Source organism: Thunnus thynnus, chromosome 2 (assembly GCF_963924715.1).
Source record: "Thunnus thynnus chromosome 2, fThuThy2.1, whole genome shotgun sequence".
Classification (NCBI taxonomy): Eukaryota; Metazoa; Chordata; class Actinopteri; order Scombriformes; family Scombridae; genus Thunnus; species Thunnus thynnus.
In genome coordinates this window covers 38,706,534-38,721,003 of record NC_089518.1, presented here as the reverse complement: position 1 = coordinate 38,721,003, position 14,470 = coordinate 38,706,534, and the positions used below count along the sequence as shown (strand labels likewise).

Here is a 14,470-nt window from a genome sequence, read left to right as displayed (position 1 = left end):
AACCTTTAGTATAGTTAGAGTATCCAGCAGACTCCTGTGTTTCTATGATAGAGAACATCATTAAAATAAAACTTTGAACTGGGAATTACAGCTAGAAGAAATAAACTGGAACCAGTGCCTCAACAGTACAATATGGAAGTTGTACATGTAGGTCAGTAGTGAAGAAACTGAGTGTTTGGAATATACTGAACACATATTTGAGGAGTTTCTATGGTGTTTTATTATATTTTTCACTGTGACTCTGTGTCTGCATTAGAAACCTTTGAAAGTGTTGTGAATCCTCCACGAAGGAGGAAGATACAAACCTTTCAGACCTACTGGTGATGAGTATGTAATGCTCAAAACTCAGATTTTAAGTTTATCCACCTACTAAGTTACTCTGTTATGTATCTAATGTAAGTCAGTGGTGGGCAAATAGTGGCCAGTGGGACAAATTCTGCAAAAGCATTTGGCCCCTTGATGAAATTTTGACTTTCATAGTTTACATAAAAACATTTACATATTTTTTCCAAATCTGTTTTAGATTTAAAAATGGCTCATAAAAATCTAGATGAATAAAAAAATTACGTCTAATTAACCTTCCAGAAATTGAATTTTTATGTGTGAATTCCAACAGTGTTTTAATTCCACAACTTCGGCCAATTCAAGCATAACAGACGTGTTCTTCACAAACACATATAGGTGGCGGTCTAACAGACATTCATTTGAACATACATGAAGCAGGAGCAGAATATATCAATGGATAACCAATAAAGTACGTCTCTGGTCTCAAAGTGTACAGAACGCATATTTATGTATGAGCCATTTTTAGCCGAATTAGTGTTAAAATAAGCTGTAACCCTGTTAAACCTGACATCTGAAAAATGACATCTGTTATCAATCAATTACATTGTGAAATTGATTAAAAAAAACAAAAAACAAACCATACAGACATTTCTACTGAACCTAACTGCTGACCGCTACTGTAAGTGTTACACATTAGCCCAAAATATAATCTCATTAATTAAAGCCACTTACCTCCTCTGCCTGGCCTGCTCCGTTGTCCCAAACAGGGCAAACAGTATGAAAGACCTTCCTGCACATGAGGTTAAAGCCGTCAGTGACGACGACGTCGCCGTACTGCAGCGTGGCCACTCTGGCTTCAGTCCGAACAGCTGACTGCAGGCTGGGCCCGGCCGCCTGCAGGATCGCTTTAGACACTGCTCCCTGGCTCAGGTTCATGGTCTCTGAGATGGTGTTGACTACGACGTCAGTCTGTGGACCAAAATCACGGAGTCGCACAGAAGTTTAGGACGACAACTGAGACCACCAGTTAATGAACTGATCAACAGAAAGATTATTTAGTCAACTAAATAGTCTCAAGGAAAACGACCAAAAAATATATCTGAGGATTACAGATTAAAAAATGATCAGAAGAGTTTATTTTGTTGTTGTGCAGGAAAAAACAAACTATATCGCAAAAGAATGTCATGATGTTTACTGATTGTGTGTAATATGACAGACTGCTGCGTAGTTGGACTGGCTAAAATATCTATATATATGTATGTATGTACATAGCACAGGCAGCGCAGGGTCAGTCAGTACTTACGGTCTGGTCCTGAATGTTTCCTTTCCAGAGAACAATCTTCAGACCCTCAGCTGTAGTCTGCTCAATCCTCCCCGGCCTACAGCCAATCAAAGAACAGGACTGATGTCACCATAGCGAACATTATCACCGTTAATGCATGAAAAGTTTCTTTTTGAATGCTACTCAAAAAGATAAAAATCTCAGAAAAGGTTAGCATCTAGTATAGACTCCCCAGGAAACAATAGGATTTTTATAATGCTTTTGCATTATTTTACATATTTATTTGGATCCCCTTTAGCTACTACCAAGGTAGCAACTACTCTTCCTGGGATCCACACAGGTAAACACATCATACATCATACATCATAATGCAAAACAGCTTAAAAATGGTAGTTGATTGACTAAATACAGCATACACAGTGAAAAACTGAAAAACCTCCTTAATGATCATAAAGTCATGTATTCTGTAACAAAATATGATCTATTAGTAGACGACTCTGTAACTGGGATTTAAGTCGGAGCTGGTCTTGAATACCTTCCTGAAGACAGAAAAATATCCAAGGAGAAACAGAGGAAAAAGGAGAACGGGGATAAGGAAGAGTCTTACCCTCCATACCCTTCAGGCTTAGCGTGTCCCCTGGGGCTCTGACCTCCCCTGTTACCCTGTGGACCTCCCCGGTAGCCAGCTCCTCCTCGTCCTCCTCCTCCTCCTCTCTCACCAAATCGACGGCCCCTGGGCGACTGGGTCTGATGTCCACCTCGACCTCGACCCCGCTGATGACCCCTGCTGGGAAGTGAACAATACAGTAAACTACAAGTCTGTCTGATTTCCATGTTGTGAACACGTATAAAAGTGTAAAAAAAGAGATATTTAGGTTTTAGCAGTAGTTAGCATTGGTGTTATTTGTTGACTAAAATAGTGGGTTGCTACAGTAGGTTTGAGCTCTTCTGTCATCTAAACCCAGCCAGCATCATGGGTGACTATCTTATTAGCTAGTGTGGAACTAGGGAAGGTATGTTAGTTGTTTTTTCTGTTGGTCCAACACCTTGGTCCAGAGTAAATTATTCCTATTGGATGGATTGGTGGCTACCTAAAAGGCTTGTTAGCTAACAAGATACAACATGTAAATCATACAGTGATGGACTTGTTGAAAGTAGAGATGTGCCAGTATACCTTTTTGTGATATACAGCAGTAAAACAGACAGTATCAATACCGCCAAACATTTCCATTACTGTCATTACTGTGATTATTGTTGTTTTCAGAGGACAGAGCAGCTCTCCTGCCTTTATCAGCAGTTTTATTTTGTTTACCCAAAAAGAAGCAGCTTTCTACTGATCAAAAATAGACAGAATAACCACAGCAGAGAACCGGGCTCCTGTCTGTCAAACTCTAGCTTCTCTGGCCAGGAATTTATATTAACATTAGTGTCGACCCACTGAGGCCCAGCTAGCTTTCAGGTGTTTAGCTGGATGTTCAGTGAGAGAGAGAGATGCATTTTACTGGACCTTCATCAAGAAAAAAAATCACAAATTTTCAAAATATGAATGGGTGCATATGAGAGACACGGTTTAATCTGTTTTTTATTGATGTTATTTCTTATGAGTCTAACAAAGCTGCAGTATATAGAATAATTAAGAGAATAAAATCCAAGGTAGTCATGGTGTAATTTAATTATATGATTTGTAGGATTTTAAAAAACTCAAATGATTATCATGATAATACATAATGATATTTCTACCTAAAATAATTGTGGTATGAAAATGCCGCTACATCCTTTGTTGGAAGGTGTATTTGGTCTGTTTTGAATGTGTTGGGCTAGCAGTTTCCTCCTGCTGTCAGTCGTCTTTGCGCTAAGTTAGGCAAACATGTCCTGGACTTATGTCTGAACTGGATGCACAGACATGAATCTGATATCCACCTTTTCATCTGCGACAACAACTAACTATTCACCCATCTCTGAATCCTTGTAGTAAATTTTAATCAAAAGTAAAAGTTCATTTTAATAAGAAATGTTTCTTTAATTTACCTTGAACCCCCGCGGCCTCTTCTGCCTGCCTGCTGTGGTATTGTCATTGTAGGTTCAAGGTCAATGAACTCTTTGTTCACAGCTGTGGCCAGGACTCTCACAGTGTTATCATTGTTGTCCACCAGGTGAATCTCAGTCAGAGATTCTGGACTTCCTGGACGGTCGCAGTACTCCCGTACCGCCTCAGCTATGGTCTCAGCACAGAGCTCAACAGGAAAACCAAACACACCGGAGCTGATCGCTGGCAAAGCAATGGTGGAGGCGTTGACCTTCTCTGCTTCCTGCAGACTGTGTTTGACAGCAAGCTTTAGACGTGACACTGATGTGTTTTTGTCAGAGTCAGAGAACCTTGGACCGACTGCATGTACGACGTGTTTGCAGGGCAGGTTACATGCATCTGTTACGATGGCGTCACCTGGGCGTAGTTTTCCATATCTGGCAGTGTAATCATTGCTGATTTTCTGCAGCTGTGGTCCTGCAGCCTTGAGTAGCGCCAACGCCAGGCCGCCAATGTGCTGTAATTCTTCATTAGCTGCGTTGACCACCGCGTCAACGCCAAAGTTACAGATGTCTGCCTTGCTGACCGAAACTAGAACTCCACTGGTAGTCTTCACTTTGCAATAACAAAGGCAATCTTCTTCATAGTTCTCTTCCTCCTCTTCCTCTTGATTCTCTGAACGCAGCACCACCATACAGCTGAACTCCGTCATTAATGTAGACAGGAACAGGCTTCCTTGAGACTGGAAATATTTCTTAGCTCCAGGCTTGTCCACGATGAAGTTGTCAGTGAAGAGAGCACTGGTCAGTTCCTTAAAGCAGGATTTGGCCTTCTGGACGTGAAGACGAGCCCCAGCAATGATAATTCGTGGCCTCTCTGAATCATAATGGAATGTTACATCATTATCTTTGGCAATATTGGAGCAATCTTGTGATTTTTTCTTTTCCATGAACAGAACAACAGCAAAGGACTCGACACGAATGGTTTCTTGAACTTGTGAGTAGTTCACGATGAATTCCTTCAGACTGCGGCTGACTTCTTTCACTGGATTCCGGAAGCCTGCCACCGTTACTTTATCTCTTCTCTCTGGGTGGAACTGAATGTCCACTGTTCTTTTCTTTGAGGAGTTGTAGGTGTCTAACAACTTTTGGTTCAGGTCCACCCAGTTGTGAAGTTTCAGAACTCCGTGGTCTTCCACATCTAGAGTGTCAAAAGACAAAGCCATCTTTATCTTACTCTCTGCGTCATCAAGGGCACGGTCAGAACTCCCCAACAGGAAAACCCCTTTGCTCTCGACGCTGTAGATGGCACTGATGCCTTGGGATGTGAACATATCCTGGGACATGTCCATGGGATCAACTGTCCTGAGAAAGTCTAGAAGACGTGGGGGGATATCCAGCTGCTTTTTACTCATACGCATATTCCTCTCTAAGATCCATGATTTTGTCTTGAAAACTTCTGCAGGGAGTCCTGAAATGGTTAACTTGTGGGTGTCATCAGTGTAAGAGAGGCTCATCTCAGGGGAAATGTCCAGTGCTGCTTTCTGCAACCCGTCCTGCTTCAGGATGTAGAACATTGCAGGGGACAAATTCATTACCTCAGAAACACCATTTGTGTGACGTTCAATCTGACTCATCGCTTTGAGAACGATGCTCTCCACAGGAGCCCTGATTTGTTTTATATTGTCAGCCTGGCCAGCCACAGTCAAAGTCCCCCTGGATGTATCCAGCACCAAGACAGCATCTTCCCTGACAACTGAGCGTACTTCTTTCTCCACAGCTTTCCATGCAGGTGCGTTCGCTGGACATTCAAAGGCTGTGTAGTGAGCCATTTGCTGACGGAAGGCTTTTTGGGCAGTACTCATCCAGTTATCCACTAGTTTGGCAGTCAGATCTTTCTGCCTCAAAAAGCTTGGGAGAGGGCTGAGTTTCACCTCAGGGTTATCCAAGTCCACACTGCAGAAGTACGGACGCATCTGTTCATTGATGCTTTTTAATTGTTTCTTCATTAGGAGGAATTTCCAGACAGCGTGGTGAACACACTCTGTGAAGGGCTCGGGCATTTTCCATGTTGGTCGTTCTTTGCCGTACAAGGCGGTGCCCAGGGACTCATAGTAAGGATACACCTTCACAGGGATGGATCGCATCACATAGTCTTCTTTTATGCAAATGCTTTCAACAACTGCAGCAATACAGGGAATAGAGAAAGAAACTCAGGTAAGTGATTGCTCTATTTGTTGCTACAATGCATTTAAATAATATTGATTTTGTTCTAAGTTTAAGATTCTCAGTCATCCAGGTCATAAGATATGCTATAAGACCAAAACTATGTGGACATTCTTGCCCTAACGTTTTTGAACTTAATATCAGGGGATTTTTTCCTGATTTGGTTCAAATGAAAGAAAATCTTAATTCTAAAATATCTGACATTTCAGACAAAAGTGTTCTTCCAACTTTGTGTCAACAGTTTGTCATGTTGAAACAGGAAAAAGAAATAAACACAATGTCCCCGTACACAAAGCCAGCTCCATAAAGAACTGCTTTTCCCAGTTTGGTGTGGAAGAACTTCACGTCCAAATAAGTCCAGTTTCATTAGACTTTTTACTTCTAAACATTTATAAGTTAGAATACACTTTAACAAATAACAGTGAGTCATCAGTATATCAGTAGTAAAGTTAAATATAAAACCTTTAGGATCATTGAACGTGACAATGGCAGCCTGTTCATCCGGGATCATGATGATGTGATCCGGCAATCTCCAATTCTTCTCAAAATATAGCTCCAACATGTCTGGAAAGGAATTAGAAATACATAATTTTTAACCACAATAGCAAAAATGCTGCAAGTAGAAAACTTGTAACTCTTTCCAAAACCTGGATTACTGAAACCAAAGGCTGCACTGAGGGAATAATGTGATAAATTTATGAAGCAACACAATGTGATTGATCATCTTATCAGGTACCTGGTCACTCCATGATGTTCTCATACACAAATATATGTTCTGTATTGTATTTTATTGTTTTTGTTGCCTTAGAAAAAATTGGCATGAATACCCCATTTCTGGTCAACTGCCATCTGTTTGTTTGTGTGAAATATAAATCTGTTATGGTTGAATAGGTTAAAGTTGTGGAATTAAAACAGTATGGGAATTTTACTCCTGGTAGGTTTATTAGATGTACTTTACTAACCCTGCTGTGGGGACAGTATAGAAGTAACATATTGATTGGGATTTACATGAGCCTTGTGTTTATTTTGTTACCTACAGGAGATTTGTAAAAATAAATGTAAAAGTTTTGATGCAAATTATTAAAGTGAAAACTTAAGCTTTCATCAGGGGGCCAAATATATTTTCCGGAGGGCCAGATTTGGTGCAGTGGCCACTATTTCTCTTCCACACCCAAGACTAGTTTTTGGTGAAACACTGATTTTAACAGTTTGTGTACCTTTAACCACAGTCGGAGGAAGACTCTCCACCCGGACACTCTTTGCTGCCTCCAGCGGCCGAGCGGTCAGTTCGTGTTTCTCCAGCTTCTGGCTGTTCTGACTCACAGTGAAGAACTTCTCCACATCTGCAAAAAACTCCAGATTACTCATTTAAGATTGGAACAGGCTCAACGGGTGAAAGGTTAAAAGAGTTTTACTGCAAAATTACAGATAGACATGTTAAGAATAAGTGATGCCTACATATAAAAAATGACTGTGTTACAGCTTGGTAAGTCACATATCACCACCTCATTTAAGACAATCTAACAGCTTCTTTGTGGATTTTTTTCTTGATTCTCAAAGTGCTTCATTCAGATCGATATTGCCATCCAAAAATACAAAACTTTTCAAACACAGCAGTAAAATTTAGTGCCATTTCAACCCCAAAATTGTCCCAAAAATCACTTTGTAAATAAAGTTCATTATGTTTCGAAGTTTGGAGAGTTGTTGACAATAAAGGACAAAACTATAAAGATTTTACAACCACATTTCAAATCTACAGGAGAGGGTGTTAAAGACTGAAGAAACCTGATGAAAACCTGGTCTTGGTGACTGTTTCCTACCTGCAGGGCTGCTGAAGGTGACCACGGCTTGGTTGGTCTCCCAGATGATCTCCAGACCGTAGCTGCTCTCGTCCAACCCTGAGATGTTCTCCACCAGCATCGACAGCAGATCTCTGGACATTTTGTCTGAGACGTTGTCCAACACCACCGCAACGCTCTGAACGGACTCTGAACCTGAGAGGAGAAAAATAAAAACCTGCATCATCTGCCTTCTCTAACGTTATTTTCATTAAAGGAATTCATCTGCATTTGACAAAAAAGTCAATGCAAAAATTAGAAGGAAAATTGGGTAACAATATATTTCAGACGATTTCCAAATAATTTCCTGGAAAGAATATAATCCATATAATTTGATATATGGATTTTATATAAACACACAGTCTGTTTTTACCCTCTTTGTTCTCGGCAGAAGCTCCATTTCCAGGTTCAACTTCTGACTTCTGAGTCTTTGAATCTGTCGATGAATCTAAGAGTCGAGAGAATCAGGTTTGTCCAGTTTTCATTGTTTATCTGAACACATGAACATGATGAAACACAAGAACGTCCACAGCAGAAATAAAACATCAACGTGCTTATAAAATATCTCATTTCAAACCAAAGTCAATAGAAAACACTTTATTTCATTGTTTAAAACCTATTTTTTCTGCTGTATTATGGGAAAAATGTTAAGTTTCTCCTTTTAATCCCTTTCAAAGAGCTTGTCAACCACATTCAGTGAAAGCAGGATTACACATATCAATATTTGATGAGAGTAAATCAATATGACATTAAAAAAGGAAACTGTGACCATAAAAACCAAAGCAGCAGAGTTTTACCTGAGACGTCGTCACTGTTCTTCGGACTCTGAGGAGGAAAAACAAAAACAAAGTTTTAATCGCACAGAATGAAACGATGGCAGAGAAAAAAAGTCTAAAAATCTATTTTACATGCAGACTGTAAACTATTCAAGATGTAAAGAGTTTAGCTCGGATGTCTCAGTGTGAATTCAAACAAAGCAGCAACTTCTGCCACAGTTTCACCTTCAGTACTTACAGACATGAAGAAGAGAAAAGTGTCAGAGAAGTAATTTTACAGTCAGCATACAACACATTATAAAGAAGAAGATGAAATAAAAACATTTTAAAAAGTTAAAGAATACATATACAACAATATCTCATCATTAAATGGTGTCTTCACACATGGATGGGTATCGTTTCGTCCACAAAATGTCATGAAAACCCAAAAATATTCAGTTTACAATGATGTAAAAGAAAGAAAAGCAGCAAATCTTCACATTGGAGAAGCTGGAACCAGAAAGTTTCTGGAATGTTTGTTTTAAAAATGACCTCACGACGATTAATCGATTATCAAAACAGTCCCAGATTAATTTTCTGGTGATCGACGCAGCTTTAATATTTATGATGAACCTGATAAAGAACTCCTCAACCCTTCATCTTTAATGGGCTAAAACACAGGAATGGTCCTTTAAATTTTACACATTTTTCAATCCACTCATTTGAATTTATTCGACAAACAAAAAGACAAATGTGTTGCTGTTGGGTAAAAACTTTGAAACCCTTAAGAATTAATTAACTTTTGTACAAATAAAATGAAATAAAATGTGCAAAGAAACAAAAGGAACATCAGACAGTTTCTGTGTTCAGGAAAAACTAAGTGTCTGATATCTGATAACTCATAAATTATCTGATATATAAAGACTCAACCTTCACAGGACATCTTTACTGCTGCTCACTACATTAATGTTTAACTTCAGGCTCCTGCAGTTAGTTTCAGTGGTGAATATTCTGTTTCCTGACTGTTGGTTTAACTTCAACCTACCGACTGTTGTACCTGCACATTTATACTTTTTGTCATATCTCACCGGTGCTTTATTCTATCATTCAATTTTTTTATAACTTTGTCAATCAACTTGTTCCTACTGACTTCATATCATTGTTTTCTGTTTTAGTTAGTGCGTTTTAAAAATACCAATGTATTGGGGTCCATGGTGACCCCAGTAAAAGCACCTAATTCCACCTCTGCAGTTTAACAGATGGAACTATTTACTGAGTTCATGTTTGCTGTGGGTCCTAATTTAAAGTATCACACTATCGGGGGGGTAGAGACACTCTGTTGGTCAGTTTGAAGGAGACAGACACAGATTTCTTCACGTGCTCCGTCAACGACCCTAAATAACCATTTTACATAATATGCAAATTAACTGTAACTTTACTAAAATAATAATAATGTTTTTTTTCAGATGACATTTATTACATAACGATTCATATTTTGAGAGGAACTATGTTTTGAAATAAATTTTGCTATGTTGGTTGGTCCCTGTATGTTAAATATCTCAGTAAATGAGGATTAAAAAACCTGCATGTTGTGTCTGATTGGGTCCACTTTTACACACTGAAACTTTATTTTACATTTTCTAGTTTCCAAACATGCTAAATAAGCTCAGTTTGGGGGAAATGTGTCTGAAATATTTCCATTTGATTGAATGTTGCAGCCATAAAAAAAACAAGCTGATATATTTGTGACATTATCAGACAGTGTTCAACTTTTACTCCACATTTAATTTAACATCAGGAGAAATTTGGGAGGAAAACGTATGAGATCAAGAAGTTAAAGGAAGAGTTCACAATGTTTCCGTTGTGTCTATAAACATCAGTCAGGTGTCCATAGTAACAGTGAAAGAGGTTTTCCTCGTAATCATTCCTCCTGTTCATACTGGATATTAAAAGATCCTTCAAATCCACAGTGTGTCCACACAGTCATTTAAAAGTCTCTGTGAAGCTTCTATTCAGCTTCATCAGTCTGAGTTAGTCATATCAAGTGGATATCTGACACATTTACAGTCTTTTTAGCATCAAATTCCCTCTTTGTGTTTCCTCGGACAGTGACTCATTTGGATGCTGAAGCTTCATATCAGCTTCAGATAAAGGGCTCAGCTGTTTATCGTCATGATAATCGGGTCTTAAAATAAATGTTTCAGTCGTATGTTGATTGTAAACTGATCTGCGGTGGAATCTTAAGACTGCAGTACTTCTTCTTTGGTGATGAGATGAGCAGTGTTTAGATCAGCTGCAGTGGAAACATCCTGCAGGAAGCGACTGTGAGATAATTATCATCAGGGTGGGACGGAGGGTCAGAGTGTATTTGAGGATAGTCTGTACTGGGAGAGCAGGGGAGCAGGTTTCAACTTTTTCTCCCAGATTTATACATTTTTCATTCATGCACTCATTTGGTGGCTGTAAAAGGTAAACTGTTCATTCAACATTAGATTTTGTTATGTTGTTATGTTTGTCATGAAATATTACTGTGAGATATTCAGGGGAGGGTAAATAATGCTCCTCCCCACCTGAATAACTTTCCTACTGTCCCAGTCTGTATGACTGGTTTAAACTGAGTCACCTGCTCATTTATAATCTTACAGGTTTCTCCTCCTTCGAGCTACATGTAATAAATTCCTGTTTGTGACGGCAGCAGGAAGTTGACAGGGTGTTGCTCCTCTGTGCTACAGTCATAACCTGACTGACTGGCACAGCAGCCTGCTGCACAGATTAATGATTAACTAATGACGACGATAATATTTAATTCTGAGATTTATGAGACCATAAAAACATCCAGGTGATAACATGTGACAGGGGCAGAGTCTCTACATGTTAACAGGTGTGTCTTAAACCAACAGTCAGGAGCTCAAATGAACATTGAAATATGTTTTTCTTGCTGTAATCATTCCTCCTGTTCATACTGACCAGTAGAAGATCCCTTCATAATGACCTTACAATGGAAGTGATGGGGGACAAAATCCACAGTCCTCCTTCTGTGTAAAAAATGTATTTAAAAGTTTATCTGAAGCTAATATGAAGCTTCAGCGTCTAAATGAGTCAAATCAAGTAGATATCTTTCAACGTTACAGTCTTTTTAGTGCCAAAGTTCCTCTTTTTGTTACTATACTTCCACCTGCAGCTCAACAGGGAAACACTGTCCGAGGAAACACAAAGAGGAAATTTGATGCTAAAAAGACTGTAAATGTGTCAGATATCCACTTGATATGACTCAGACTGATGAAGCTGAATAGAAGCTTCACACAGACTTTTAAATGACTGTGTGGACACACTGTGGATTTTATCCTCCATCACTTCCATTAAAAGCACATTTGAAGGATCTTTTAATATCCAGTATGAACAGGAGGAATGATTACAGCAAGGAAAACCTCTTTACTGTTCATATGGACACCTGACTGATGTTTTAATGTGTCCTTTAATCTGACTCCAACATGTTGAAAGTTAAAATGATACCCATCCTCTTCAAACCTTCCTGTTAATCTAAACTCTACTTACTGATGCAGAAACCAGCCGTAACTTGATAGTTTTATTCTCCAGGATGATTTCATGGTTTTCCTTCGCGAGGACTCGCTGTCTCACTGAAATCACATTAAACAGTTGTGTCAGAACAAATATCCCAACAGATAATAATCCTACAAAGTTCTTGTACACCAGAAAGTCTTAAAGCACTGAGTGTGAAAGAACCAACAAATCCAGCACACCGTTGAACCCTTAATCACTTTATTTAGTTCAGTAAAGGTTTGAATGTTGCACTTTCATAAGTGGTTGAAGAAGTATTCAGATACTTTAAAGCAGTAAAAGTACCAATACAGGAATGTACAAATACTCCATTACAAGTAAAAGTCCTGCATGAAAAATCCGACCACAGTAAAAGTACATAAGTATTATGAGCTTGATGTAGTTAAAGTATTGCAGTAAAAGTACATAAGTATTATGAGCTTGATGTAGTTAAAGTATTGCAGTAAAAGTACATAAGTATTATGAGCTTGATGTAGTTAAAGTATTGCAGTAAAAGTACATAAGTATTATGAGCTTGATGTAGTTAAAGTATTGCAGTAAAAGTACATAAGTATTATGAGCTTGATGTAGTTAAAGTATTGCAGTAAAAGTAGTGGTTTGGTCCCTCTGACTGATATATTATTATATATAACATCATTAGATTATTAATAGTGAAGCATCAGTGTTAGAGCAGCATGTTACTGTTGTAGCTGCTGGAGGTGGAGCTAGTTTACACTACTTTATATACAGTTAGCTAGTTTAGTCCAGTGGTTCCCAACCTAGGGGTCGGGCCCCTCCAAAGGGTCAGCAGATAAATCTGAGGGGTGGTGAGATGATTAATGGGAGAGGAAAGAAGAAAAAACAAAGTTCTGATACACAAATCTGTTTTCAGTTTTTGGACTTTTTCTCTAATCTTTGATTTTTGCTGAAATATTGGATCATTTGAACATTTATTGAAATGAAAGCATGTGAGAAGTTTAGAGGGAAAAATCACTATTTGGTGGAGCTGTTAACAACTCATAGACATGTGAAATGTGACCCCGACTACACACTGCTTTTTGTAATACGTCAAAAGACAAAAAGGTTGGAAACCACTGGTTTCATCTTTAACAATGTGTTGTATTTTAAAAGCTTGTTATATTATCCATTGTGTCAAATCTGCATCTGAAAAGTAACTAAAGCTGTCAAATAAATGTAGTGGAGTAGAAAGTACAATATTTCCCTCTGAAATGTAGAAAGTAGCATCACATGGAAATACTCAAGTAAAGTACAAGTACCTCAAAATTGTACTTCAGTACAGTACTTGAGTAAATGTATTTCGTTACTTTCCAGCATTATGATTCATTAGTTTAATTATTTTAATTCCACTTCGGATATTTTCTTTCTGCTGTGACTCATCAGGGAGGAGCAGCTGGAGAGCTGCAGTGCATGCTGGGAAGTCAGCTGACACGCTCACAGTGTTTTTACAAACCGACTTTAATATAAACAAACATGAAAATATAAAATGTTATTGAACTTACAGCTGATAATTCATCACTTTAAAGCTGTTTGATCCGCAGCTGTGATGTTTTAAAAGTGTCAGCTGAGCTCATCAGAGAGATTGAAAGTTCAAATCCAAGATTAAAGATCAAAATAAGACGAAACAACGAAGTGAATTAATTATTTCTTTAAACTACTCTGACGAACATTAAACAGAGTCTTTGTGTAAAAGATCGAGTCGCAGTTTAACTTTCTGTTCTGTCTTCATCCATCATGACTTGCAGAAACGTCTTTAAACTCGGTGTCACTTTCTTTCTTTCTCTTTATTTTGGACTATTTGAATCTTTACGACTTTATAAAGTATTAAAATGAGATTTCAGTGAGAAACTGGCCGCTTCTAAAGCTGCAGGTTTCCGCAGAGACTCACCCTCCTCTGATCTGAAGTAAACTGCGGCTGTCGGAGCTCCGTCATCCAGCTCCACCCGGCAGTCTCCTCCGTTTGACTTCTTCTTGCTCCCGAAGTAAAGCTGCAGTTTGTTCTTCAGGGTTCTGGTCTGAGCCGGAGTCCAGTCGCCCTCCACGGTCACCGGAGGACACAGATACTCCTCCATCATTCCGCCGTCCGGTCCAAACACCGACTGTCTGAAAGCAGCGGAGAGTCTGACTGCAGGAGGCCGCTTTCACTTTCATTTCACCAAAACCTGAAACTACAAGTTCAAGGAAACTGAAGCACGATGATAATATTCACTGTCAACAAGTGTTACACCGCATCTGGTGACCCTTCAGATTCTGTGACCTGCAGTGGTGGAAGAAGTACTCAGACCCTTTAGTAAAAGTATCAGTACTACAATGTAAAAATACTGAATTACAGGTAAAATCCTGCATTAATCCTACTTTAGTAAAAGTAATATTAGCAGCTAAATTTACGCAAAGTACTAAAGTAAAAGTACAAATTTTGCAGAAAATCGTGCTGTGACTGATATATTAAATACATTTAATAAAGTACATTATTGATACTAAAC

The 14,470-nt window shown here is 38.7% G+C and overlaps 1 protein-coding gene across 4 annotated transcripts in view; it reads right to left on the bottom strand.

Annotated features, from left to right (window-relative positions):
* Positions 1-14,149, bottom strand: part of LOC137170292 (protein mono-ADP-ribosyltransferase PARP14-like) — a 28,301-nt gene extending 14,152 nt beyond the window's left edge. Inside the window, exons 1-11 of one of the 4 annotated variants that reach the window (XM_067573553.1) lie at positions 13,876-14,149; positions 11,967-12,049; positions 8,454-8,481; positions 8,030-8,104; positions 7,639-7,812; positions 7,036-7,161; positions 6,281-6,382; positions 3,596-5,774; positions 2,175-2,354; positions 1,589-1,664; positions 1,018-1,254 (exon numbers count right to left, since the gene is read on the bottom strand). In XM_067573553.1, coding sequence (XP_067429654.1) covers positions 1,018-1,254; positions 1,589-1,664; positions 2,175-2,354; positions 3,596-5,774; positions 6,281-6,382; positions 7,036-7,161; positions 7,639-7,812; positions 8,030-8,104; positions 8,454-8,481; positions 11,967-12,049; positions 13,876-14,062 — 3,447 coding nt within the window. In that variant the 5' untranslated portion in view covers positions 14,063-14,149. The remainder of the gene's footprint in view (positions 1-1,017; positions 1,255-1,588; positions 1,665-2,174; positions 2,355-3,595; positions 5,775-6,280; positions 6,383-7,035; positions 7,162-7,638; positions 7,813-8,029; positions 8,105-8,453; positions 8,482-11,966; positions 12,050-13,875) is intronic. The other 3 variants (XM_067573562.1, XM_067573544.1, XM_067573539.1) reach the window with 3 other exon arrangements.
* Between the last annotated feature and the right edge of the window lie 321 nt (positions 14,150-14,470).